At 39.2% G+C, this 13,022-nt stretch overlaps 1 protein-coding gene across 1 annotated transcript in view; it reads left to right on the forward strand.

The window, feature by feature from the left end:
* Positions 1-567: 567 nt before the first annotated feature.
* LOC106527878 (seizure protein 6 homolog) overlaps positions 568-13,022 on the forward strand; it is a gene marked incomplete at its 5' end in the record, with an annotated part of 33,946 nt that continues 21,491 nt past the window's right edge. Inside the window, 3 exon segments of the mRNA XM_014022890.1 lie at positions 568-753; positions 4,040-4,178; positions 10,823-11,019. Of these exon segments, the coding sequence (XP_013878344.1) occupies positions 568-753; positions 4,040-4,178; positions 10,823-11,019 (522 nt within the window).

Genomic DNA, 13,022 nt, shown 5'->3' on the forward strand with positions numbered 1-13,022 from the left:
CAACAACTTTTTAATTTTTACACCAGGAGCCAAAGGTCTGTTTCCGGAACTCACATCCCCAGCAATCGGCAGTTGTACGAATAAGCTGTAAAAGGGTTCAAACACTGCTAGTTGGGCTAGTTGGCTGTGTTGTGCATAGATTGGAYATAAATTATTGCCAGCTAGTAAGTGTCAAATTGAACTTGCGCTTTAAAATTAGCTTCTGCTAGTTTTTCTATGGCATAAGCTCTTTTGAGRTTGYGGACCTAAATATTTTCATAAGCGCTTTAAAAATTGCGGMGCTAATTTTTGGATTAGCGCTGCCCACCACTGGAGGTGACAACATGCATGTTTACTGTATGTAACAGTATCCATAAGTCATAGTTTGGTCTACAACTCAGGTTTAGGGTCATGGTTGTGTTGTCCTGTAAGTACAATGTATATTACCATATAAGTGCCCAGTATGTTAGGCATGTAGCCTGTAAGAACGATGCTGTGTTATGTAATGAATAACAATGAACAATACTTGTAGGGTTGATTGCTTTTCTTCTCTAAACATCATTATTTTTGTCTCTGCAGCCCTTGCTRCTGGCCACTGCTATGAACCCTTTGTGAAGTATGGAAACCTGACCAGCAGCGATGTCACATGGGGACTGGGAGCTGTGGTGGAGTTTGCCTGTGATCCTGGCTACACTCTGGAACAAGGCTCTGTCACCATCGAGTGCATCAGTCCCAACGACCCTCAGTGGAATGATACTGAGCCAGCCTGCAGAGGTCTGTATGTGCTGTCACAGTTTCCTGAGCTGTCAGAAACACAACTCCAGTCTGTCTGTCGCATGGTTACTACTCTGCTCACCAGTTTTCTTTTAGGATTTAATGTGAGCTTTTTCACTCTGCCCCTCTTCTGCATTTAGTTGCACTCCACTGAGTTAACACTCACCAGTAAATTTCTTTACAAATAGACCTTCTAAAGCATGCATGAAATGTACGTTTTGATTGGCGAAATACCATGTGCCTGCAAAAATCGGATGTAGGCGGAATATAAATTGAAAAAAAGCGAAGTGTCGATGGCGAGTTATGTCCATGCGTGGTGTAGGAAAATTGTGGACAACAAATGGACAAAATCCCTGGAAAGTGTGCCGCAGATCCGAGAGGATGTTATTGTGAAGCAACTGTTGATGGGGGCCAGCGTGTCAAAGAAGACGGTTGCCGAAACAAGCCATTTAAGTCGGTGAGAGCCGTTGCATTTACTGGTGTTTACTGTTTAGCTATTGCGTTATCGTGTACTGTATGTTTAGAGACACACATTCATGTGTGGTTAACTTCACAAAAACACACACACATACACACACACACACACACAAATATGTGTTTTGAGGACATTTAACTCACATGGTATTTCTTCACAGTTGTTCAGTAGCATTTGCTGCGGGAGGTTGATCTCTCTTTTGTCTTGTTTTGCGAATCCAAGATGTAGCGTAGGAATGTAATCCAGGGTTTGGATCATTGATTCCCATACCAGAAACAAAATGCTGATTACACATTTCATCGGAGTGAAGTCCGTCCGTCCGTCTGTTTTCTGACGCTTATCCGGGGTTGGGTCTCGGGGGCAGCAGCAGAGAGACCCAGACTTCTCTCTCCCTAGCCACTTGGGCCAGCTCATCCTGGGGGAATCCCAAGGTGTTCCCAGGCCAGCTGAGAAACATAGTCCCTCCAGCGTGTCCTGGGTCTTCCTCTGGGTGTCCTTCCAGTGGGACGTGCCCGGAACACCTCACCAGTGAGGCGTCCAGGAGGCATCCTAACCAGATGCCCGAGCCACCTCAACTGGCTCCTCTCGACATGGAGGAGCAGCAGCTCTACTCTGAGTCCCTCCTGGATGACTGAGCTTCTCACCCTATCTCTAAGGGAGAGCCCAGACACCCTGCGAAGGAAACCCATTTCGGCCGCTTGTATCTGCAATCTTGTTCTTTCAGTCACTACCCAAAGCTCTTGGCCATAGATGAGGGTAGGAACGTAGACCGACTGGTAAACTGAGAGCTTCACCTTCTGGCTCAGCTCCCACTTCACCACGACAGACCRGTACARCGCCCGCATCACTGCAGATGCAGCACCAATCCGCCTGTCSATCTCCTGCTCCATTCTTCCCTCATTCATGAACAAGACCCTGAGATACTTAAACTCCTCCACTTGGGGYAGGACCTCCTCCCCGACCCGGAGAAGGCACCCTACCATTTTCCAGCTCAAGACCATGGTCTTGGATTTGGGGGCACTGATTCTCATCCCGGCCGCTTCACACTCAGCTGCGAACCGCTCTAGCGATAGCTGGAGATCACGATCTGATGAAGCCAATAAGACCACATCATCTGCAAAAAGCAGAGATGTGATCCTAAGGTCACCAAAAAGGATCCCCTCAACACCTTGGCTGTGCCTAGAAATTCTGTCCATAAAAGTTATGAACAGAATTGGTGACAAAGGGCAGCCTTGTTGGAGTCCAACTCACCGGAAACAAGTCCGACTTACTACTGGCAATGTGGACCAAGCTCTGGCACTGGTCATTCAGGGACCTAACAGCCCATATCAACGGGCCTGGTACCCCATACTCCCGGAGTACTCCCCACAGGACCCAGAGGAAGAYGGCCAAACGCCTTCAAGTCCACAAAACAGATGTAGACTGGTTGGGTGAACTCCCATGCACCCTTCAGGACCCTGCTGAGGGTGTAGAGCTGGTCTGCTGTTCCATGACTAGGCCCAAAACCACACTGCTCTTGTGAAGTCATGACCGAAGGAAAAAAAAAATCATGATGGTGAAGCGCATTGAGCCGCAGCTTTCTTCTAGTAGCAGCTTTGCTCAACTTTCCTAGATGAATTTGGTAAAAGGAGCAAGCTTCTCTTTTATCTTTTACTCTGTCACGTTGCCTCGAACAATTATACACACTTCAAAAGTCATTTTTACCCACTGCTATCATTGGAAAAATATAAACACTCAACTGGCACAGCGAATGATCCCTCCTGCTTCAGGTGAATGCGCGGAAACCCCGTGTGCACATGCATTTTAACAGAAATGTGCAAAAGGTCTGTTGCACTTTCTGCATCCAGCCATCTTCCAAGGCCGGTGTTGTGCGAAATCCAGTTCCCCTGTGAAAATCTGTTCCCCCCTACTGGTTAACCTTAGAGAGAATCACTGGTCCAGTCCTCCCGACACAGGGGGAACAGATTTTCACAAGGGAACTGAATTTCGTATAACACCGGCATCACAGTAAAAGAAAATCAGGCCGATTTTTGCCCTTCCGACAATCTTAAGGAAGTCCAGATTATCTTATCGGCTCTAAAGATAATCTGAGCAGACATTCCTGCCATGGATGGTGAGTTAAGAGTGATCTAGTCAGCTCGGGAGGACGTTGGGACCGCTCCGACCTCAAATCGGGGATATTCAACGTTTGATTTTTTGGCCCGATATCACAGTGTGTGTAGTGTTCATCCGAGCTCTCAGCCTGTTGAATGAGACGTGTAGCCAATCAGAAAGCGAGGTGACGTAAACGCGGAGGGGATTCCAGAAGACCAAAAAAAACTGTCATGACTCAGCAGAAAGTCTGCTGGATGTTAAAAGTCCTGTGGAATTGTTTCTCCTCTGGTAAAAATAGTCCACAAGTGATCCACATTGTTTCTTCCTTGTTGCAAATGTTTATTTACTCTGAACTCACGTCTCTCTGGAGGTCACGTGAGATTTTTCCTCAGACATCTGAATTCTCACGAGATTTCAGGAAGTCTCAGGTGATTTAATACCTGACATCTGAATCATGAATGAAATATTTTTTCATGTGTGGTGTGTTTTCTCTTGCCGTGTGTCTGTTTACCACACACTGTAGGACCAAACCTGGTAGATCCATGATTTTTTATCCTCACGTGTGTCTCTCAGTCTTTGAAAATCGGCTGACTGTTTTAAAATCTTGTAGTTTGACTCAGCCTTAACAGGATGAGGAGAAGGTAATTTGAAGTTTGCCTTGACTTAAGAGTTTGTTTTAAACATCTTGTTCCTCATATACTGTGTTCTGTGTTCCAGCTGTGTGCAGTGGTGAGATCACAGACTCAGCTGGGGTTGTCCTCTCTCCTAACTGGCCTGAAGCTTATGACAAGGGACAGGACTGCATCTGGGGAATTCATGTAGAAGAAGACAAGAGGATCATGTTGGACATCCGAGTGTGCGTATCCTCCTTCCACAGGAAGTGCGTGACATGTGTGTTACCTTAGATGTTTACCACCTGTGCTGACATAAACACTAGTCTGAAGCTGCAGAAACAGTTCTGAGAAAAACAAAGAGCCACCGCACCGTGACTGCGAGAGCACATTAAAAACACAACGTGGTGCTAATGAAAGAGTGCTCAGCTTGTGAACGAGACGTGCACGTGCTCCACAGACAAAGGTTAATTAGGTGTGGTGAGGAAAACTAATTATAACTGGAAGGATTTGTTTGGGAACCCGTGTCTCCCTGTTCCAGCTGCAGTGTTGGTCGTACCGCCAGGCGAACACAGAGCAGCACACCCTGCCGTGTCAGAGCCTGATAAGCCACTCAGCTGTAGAAAATCATTTGCCATTTGCAAGCAAATTAAGTGGGTTTCATTTTCATAGGCTGCCTCTTTATCTGTTTCTTTCTCCTCTCTCCCTCTGAGAAGCACCTGTGCTGATTAATGGTCTCACCTGCTTTCTGAAAGGAAGTCTGACAACATAAGTAATTACTGTTCATTCAGCAGTGCTGCCAGTACCAGGAGAGGAGGTTCCTGAACAGGAAAATAACACGTCAAATAAACTTTATTATCAAATAAATACTGCATGTTCCCATGAAAACTTACAGGTTGTTTACTTCACAACATAACTTCATGTTTTACACTCATCCTCCACCAACGTTTTATTTTATGGTTTATCTTCCTCCTCACATCATTTCAAACTTGCTGCAGAGGAAACTCTTTAATTGCGTCATCTGGTCATTTAAACCTGACTGATGTGGAGGTCTTTTGATACTTTATCACTTGAGTTAAATTATATCTTAGACCAAGGGTGGGAAACAACTTTTTAAAATCCTTGTTGTTTGATATGTAGTAATATTTGAATGATACAGGGGTTTTCAAATGATGCTTCCAAAATTGGCTGTAAATGTATTATATTGATANACACATGAGAATCCACACAGGAGAGAAACCATTCTGTTGTGAGCTGTGTGATGGGAGGTTTACTAAAAAGGGCAGTTTGGACAAACACATGAGAATCCACACAACTAGAAAATTCTACAAAGCAAGTGTGGACATTCAATCTTTGGAGTTATTCACAGTTCTTACACCATCTCACTAGTGTTAAATGGGTAAAGTTCTGAGTTMTTTTAATCAATAAGAATTAATCTTACAGATTGCTTTAGCATTATAGTAATTATTTAAATAACATCCCTGGGGTTCACAGCCAATCCACTAAAATCTCAACCCAGCCATTACCAAGGGCTGCTATCATATAGGAGAGTTGCAGTTAATTTAGGGTCTCTAGATTATAGCTCTCTGGTCAGGCTACACAACTGTGGGTCGTAATCTGGATAAGATGGGGGTGTACCCTTTAAAAGGATGTGACTAGATGCTGGGCTAACCCTATTTTATAGTATTTATTCATTTCATTTAAAAAAACAAAACATTGCATAAAAAACAATACAAATAAAATAAAATGAAAGGCAGCAGAACAAGAAAAAGATCTTATATTATCTGACCCTATTTTAAAAAAAATTACATTAATTTAAAACCATATTTATCCAATAATAGAACAAAACAAAAATCTTATAATATCTGACCCTATTTTAAAAAAAATTACATTAATTTAAAACCATATTTATCCAATAATAGAACAAAACAAAAACTTCAATTCCTCAAACAGTAATTTCTATAAAAACACATTAAACAACCTTAAATCTCTCCAACAAACCAACCCTTATCATTCTCTTAAACAAATTAAATGAACCAGCCTTTTTATAATCACTTTCCAGATTATTCCATAATCTTATTCCTTGGACTGAAGTACATCGATCCTTCAAATTTGTTCAAGGTTTTACAAACATCTCAAGTCCCTTAACATTATAACAACTTTCTCTCTTAACAAAATATAATTGAATGTTTGAAGTTAATCAATTTTTATGAGCCTTATACATGACCTGCAAAATATTGTAGTCAACCAACTCATAAAATTAACTTCAATGGAAAAAGAATAATGTATTTGATGGGTGATAGTAATATTTTCTGGTGATTATTCTTACAGCTTTTTTCTGCAAATTAAAAAAATAGGATTTGTAATTGTTTTACAAGCTTTCTCCCAGACTTCTATACAATAAATCAAATGTGGAACAATTATCACATTATATAATATAAACAGTGCTTTATCATTAAATAACTCATTTAACTTATGCAGTACTGCAATGGATTTGGCTTTTTTTGTTCTTAAGTAATTTATATGAGGTTTCCATGTCAGGTTTTCATCAAAGATAACACTCAGAAACGTCACCACACTGACTCTACAAATCTTAACATTTTCAACTCTAAATGAAACATCGACAGTTCTCTTTCTATTACTGAATATTATTTAATTAGTTTTGTCCAGAATTAATGATAATCTATTAAGTGTTAAACAGGTTTGCATTTTTACAAATTCTGTTTGCATCATCTCCAACATCTGTTCTATATTTTTATCCAAGCAGAAAAATGTAGTGTCATCTGCAAATAAAACACATTTACCAAGTCCTTCACGTATAAAATAAACAACTTCTGTCTAAGTACTAAACCCTGTGGAACCCCACGTGCAATATTACAAAGTTCAGATCTTACATCATTTACATTTGTACAAACTGTTTCCTATTTGTCAAAAAACTTGATACCTACGTTAATACCGGACCTCATGCCATATTTGTTCAAATTTTAAAGAAGAATACTGTGATCAATGGTGTTGAATGCTTTCTTTTGCTCAACATAAACACTAACGTACCAGTTATTTGTTCTACTAAGTCCATGAGAGCCACTGATGTAGAACTACCAGCTCTAAAACCATGTTGATTTCTACTTAAAACATTTTGTTTATCAACAAATGATCTAATCTGGTCAAAAACGKTTTTTCCAAAATTTTTGAAAACTKTGGCAACAAGGTCACAATATACTGAAAATGGAATAAAATAATTCTAGTGGAACCTTCTTTTGGACGTATAGTATACATTCTGTAATGCTAACAATTAGATTGAATATAAAACTTCTCCKGGTACTCCGGCTKCCTCCCACAGAAMAAAAACATGACTGTTAGGTTATTTGGTAACTCTWAATTTTCCCTAGGTGTGAGTGAGAGAGTGAATGGTGTCTGTCTCCATGTGGGTCTCTGTGATGGACTGGAGACCTACCCCTATGGTTGACCACTATTATGGTTAAAYTGATTTAAAGAATTTGATCATTTACAAACTCATGCTTTGATGATGATGATGAATATATTGTTCTTACAATGATTTGTTAAAAATGTTACTATAACACAAAAATCTGATTTTAAACATCACACAGGTGAAATATGCTGTGCTTCTKCCACATGATGACACCCACAGGGTGTGTATTGATTAGACTTTGTTCCTGCAGACTTCAGGACCTGCCTTTCTCTCTGTCAGGAYTTGGTTGTAGTTACTATTCTTGCTACATTTCCTGCAAGGTTTATAATAAATAGTTATTAAACTCAGTCCTGGACTCTGACAGCTCTGAATAATGATAAACTCCTGGTGGATTCAACTTTGACTCTTAGATTTTCAGCAGTTAATTTGTATTTTTTTCCTAATTTTTGTGGTATTTGCAGCATAAATACTCATCACCTGACACTCCAGTCCAATACGCAGGTTTTTACTGCCTGGAGTTGGAAAATATCCATAAAACTGATGATCTAATCTAAAACCTCACAGGTTTAATGATTGTGCCCACGGTGTAATAAGTCACCATCATCACACTGTGACATAAAAACTGTAACAGTAAACTGTTGACTTCCCACAGTGATTAATAGCTTCATCTCAGGCTGCTTAATGAGTTTTATCAGGAGTCACTGGTGATTAATTAGCCACAGCAGAGAGCGTGTCACCGCTTTATTCTGKATATTCAAACTCCAAAGTTCCTCTCTACAGTCAGAAGCTTCAGCCTCAGGTGACTGTTCAACAAAAGCCTRAGATTTGAAGCTGTTCTTCACCTCTCAGCTTTAATAGAGAGAGACGTAATTCAGCCTGACAAATACTGTCATCTTCACAGGATGTTAGAGAATTAGCTGTAAATAATGAAACTAATCTGCTCATTGTGTTTCTWATTGTTCTGACTTCAGTGCTTGGCATAATAAAATTATTTCAACTCTCTTTTTCACAGAATGGACTTTAAAGAAACTCTGAAAATAATACTTGATGAACAAATACAACTGATTAACTTATGTAAATATTGCACGTCTTTAAGGGTTGCTAGGCCTTTAAATGATAAATTTTATTACCAGTTTTGGTTCATTTCTCRTCCTGCAGTGTCAAGCTAGGTTTAGTTGACACGTTAAACACGGCATGTGGGTGCTCGCATGAAACAGGTGTTACACCGTATTTTGTGACCGTCATATATTGTGACCAGAGGGGGCGCTGTTGCGTTTCTGCAACAGAACCTGGCCGAACATGGGCACAAAGAAGACTATGTTACGCCAAAAGTGAAGCCTTTGATCAGAGACTGAAGACACATACGCAAAAAATTAAAAAGAAATAAAATAAAAATAAAACATGTTGACTGATATACATGGTCAGAATATGACAGCTGCTATCATATATTGTGACTTCACTGTAGCTTGGTAAATAGTAAAAATATTTATTTAAAACTGTTTTTGAAGATAGTTTACATCATCTAATATCAGAAAAATATCTTTTGACCACTGAAATATTGAGTGTTATTAAATTATTACAGGGTCACAGAATATGATACCTGTAATCATACACAGTATTGTGACCACTGTAGCTTGGTAAATAGTAACAATATTTATTTAAAAAAAACTGCATCTGCTGATTGTTGATTTTTTTATTGTTTTTGTTGATGTAAACAATGAGTAGAAACAGTTTTAAATAAATATTGTTACTACTTACCAAGCTACAGTGAAGTCACAATATAYGACAACAGCTRTCATATTCTGTGACCATGTACTGTATATCAGTATTTTTTTGCGTATGTGTCTTYAGCCTCCAATCAAAGGCTACACTTTTGGCGTAACATATTCTTCTTTGTGACCATGTTCAGCCAAGTTCTGTTGTAGAAATGCAACAGCGCCCCCTCTGGTCACAATATATGATGGTCACAAAATATGGTGTAACACCTGTACACCGGCCCCTGTGCGTTCTACCTCCGTTCTGGCTGCTCCATTAAAATTTTTTGTTTGTCCGTCAAGCCTTTATTCTCCTTTTTACAAAATTTTACGTTATGAAGTGTGCTGCCACGTGTACTTTCAGAGAATATGACACCAATGTAAGAGTCACAGATAAACACAATCTGCTGAGCCCTGAGCAGATTGCTGAGTTAATTTGAAAAACTAAATCAGCACAAAATGTGCAGAAACCATTAGATCGCCAAAAACCAAAAGAAGACTTGTGCTGACTCAGCATGAATACAGTCAAAAATCAGTCCTGCAGTTTGAAGGAGAGTCTTTGACCTCATTGAGAGACTATTTTAACAGTTTATTCTGTCACTTCTCCTGTTGTGTTTGTGGTTGAAGGTCAGGTTTAGATTTTTAGACCATGATGTGACACAAACAAACTACTCAGACCTGTTAAACTGTGTGGTCTTGTTTGGACCAACAGGCTGTTTGCTTTTTGAGTCCAATTCTGAGACAAAACAGATGCAAAGGATGCTCAGAAACTGAAGCTCAAACCAAACTCCTGGTATTTTCAGACCTGCTCTGACCTGTAGGACTGTCAGTCAGGTACTTGATGTGTKTAAGACTCACTTCAGACAAAGTGATGCTCACAGGATAGTGTCTCACTGTGGAAAACTATTTGGAGAGTTTAATTCTTTAAATTGTCCAACTTAGCTTCAACACTTGATGTATCCCTCTGTTCTGAATAAAATATGAGTTTAGAGCAGGGGTCTGCAACCTTTATATTGAAAAGAGCCATTTCTGCTACTCGATACACTAATAAAATGTGTCTGGAGCCGCAAAACAAGCTACAACTGTCATTATCAACTGGTGGTCCGTGGGCCTTTTCGAGGCCTTTTCAGGAACCTTTCCTGGCCAGTGGAGGTGACATTATAAAACTAAAAAATATATTGTGAATGTTATTATTTATTATTATTTTTACACATAGGGACAAATTAAAAGTCTATATTCATGTAAACAAGAAAATACTGTGCATAGTTTATACCAAATTTAAAAAAAAAACTAGTACAACTGAACTATTAAGGCATGTTTTTTATAATACTTATTATGATGTTGTCTTCAAAATCTTTAAAGGTAATTCTGATGGATTTGAGAGAAAGATCATAGAAAGTTGGATTATTTAAGTAAACAGGCTAGCATGAGCTAATCAACACGTTTTACTTTTTGTATTAGTAGTATTTATCACATATTTGCATACAAATAATTTCTATTGTGGGTATAAAAACCAAAAAATAATAATAAAATAATAATAGTAATAATAATAATAATAATAATTCCGTTATTTTTGGTCACATTTTCAAAGAGCCACTGCAGAGGGACCAAAGAGCCACATGCGGCCCCCGAGCCACAGGTTGCAGACCCCTGGTTTAGAGGATCTGCAGATCAAACCTTTAACAACAGACTGTGTTTTCTACAGGCTGAACACGGGAAAGAATGACCTGCTAACTTTTTATGATGGAGATGACCTAACAGCTAAAATGTTGGGTCAGTACGGAGGGTCAAAGTCCCGCTTCAAGCTCTACACATCTTCTGCAGACGTCACCATCCAGTTCCAGTCGGACCCGGCCACCAACATCTACGGCTAYGGAAACGGCTTCGTTATCCACTTCTTTGGTGAGCTTCAAACAGCAACACACACTGAAATTATCTGTGACCCCTACATCTGGTTTACAATAAATGTCACTTTTTATGCTTTGATGACAAGAAGAAGAGAAAAACAAATATCTAAATATTAAATTATGGAACACTCTGTGCATTGCTGCCCAAATCAAATTCTGGAAGTGGTCATTCAACTAGATCTGTTCCAAAAGGACAACTGATATTACCAACTTTTAAAAACTGTTACRGCCAGAGGTCTTTCTTCTATGTTTATACTAAAGCATGGAATGGCATTCCTCAAAACATAAAGTCCATTTCAAAACTACAGACTCTTGTCTGCCATCTGCTGGACACTTTTTGTTGTGCTCATATTTAGACGTCCTATTTTGCAAATGCTGCCTTTTTGAAATTTGGTATGCTTGTTTGTCTTTGTGTCTATGGTGTATAATGATGTGATTGAGATGCTGTATTTCTGAGTGTTTTATGTGCTGCAGAACAGGAACCTGCTGTAAAACAGCAATTATGCTGAGTCAGGCTTGATTTTTAATAATCTTTTCCTGTTAAATAAATAAATCAAATCAAATCAAAGGCCAAGCATCCTTTGGAGGAATGCATATCRTCCGCTGCTGATAATGAGTTTCATCTCATGTTGAGACGTGATAATCAAACCTTGAAAATAAAGTAAACTTGGCTTATTTTAGTTCATTTCTACACAGTAAAACCAGCTCACAGCAAAAATTATCTCAGGTCAAAAAATATTCACATAAAAGTGAAAAAGTGTAAAATGTTAATTAGTAAAAAGTATTTATTCAAAGAAGTAGCAGAATGTGTTGAATATTCACTTTGTCACTAACTGTAACCCATTCTGAGCAGCAGAAACAACTCCCTTTGAACAGGAAAAAACCTCCAGCAGAACCAGAACGGGCGGACACAGACAAACAGGAAGTGGTGTGGTTCCTTTGTGAGAAAAAACAAAGACAAAAACATGAAAATAACTTAAATAAACCCAAACATGTAGAGAAGAGAGACTAAAGACAACAGCAGAGTGAGGAAATGTGCTCAGTTTGTGCTCCAGCAGTCTGTCTATAGCAGCAGAAATGAAGAATAACTCAGGAAACCTAAGTCTAACTATAGGATTTATCAAAAAGGAAAGTCTTCAGTCTAATCTTAAAAGTAGACAGAGTGTCAGCCTCACAGTCAGAAACTGGAAGTTGGTTCCACAAGAGAGGAGCTTGATACCTGAAAGCTCTGCCTCCCATTCTACTTTTAGAAACTCCAGGAACCACAAGTAAACCTGCAGTCTGAGAGTGAAGTGCTCTGTTAGGAAAGTATGGAACAATAAGATGTTTAATATATGATGGAGCTTGGTTGTTAAGAGCTTTATATGTTAGGAGGAATATTTTAAATTCTATTCTGAATTTGACAGGGAGCCAGTGGAGAGAARCTAAAACTGGAGAAATATGATMTCTCCTTCCARCTCTCATTAAAACTCTGCATTTTGGATTAACTGAAGACTTCTTAAAGAGTTTTTTGGATGCCCAGATAATAGAGAATTACAGTAATCCAGTCTAGACATGGATCAGTTTTTCTGCATCGTTTTTGGACAAGATGTTTCTAATTTTAGTAGAGGTACAAAAAGTACTTACCGTATTTATTCAAGTATAATACGTAAAATTAAATCCATAAAATCATCCATAAAGTTGGGGGGTAGTACTCTACTTGGATAAATATTTTTACTTGTGTATTTTAACTGAAATATCGGCTTCATTCACAAATTGCCTGAGTCCAGAAATGACCCTGAGACCGCGTCATAAAAATCAGTTGAAACTAGCTCACCTGTGACACTCCTCCGTGCTTCAGAGAGCGAAATAATAACAGATCCAGGCAGGCGACATGATGTGAAAAAAAGGGGAAAAGTAGTCCTGCAGCTCAGTAATGATAACAAACTAATGACATTAGCGTGTGACAGGGCCGCTGCTGGAACAACAACAAACACATGTTCATCTGTAATGGCTGCC

Source organism: Austrofundulus limnaeus, unplaced genomic scaffold (genome assembly GCF_001266775.1).
Source record: "Austrofundulus limnaeus strain Quisiro unplaced genomic scaffold, Austrofundulus_limnaeus-1.0 Scaffold346, whole genome shotgun sequence".
NCBI classification, from domain to species: domain Eukaryota; kingdom Metazoa; phylum Chordata; class Actinopteri; order Cyprinodontiformes; family Rivulidae; genus Austrofundulus; species Austrofundulus limnaeus.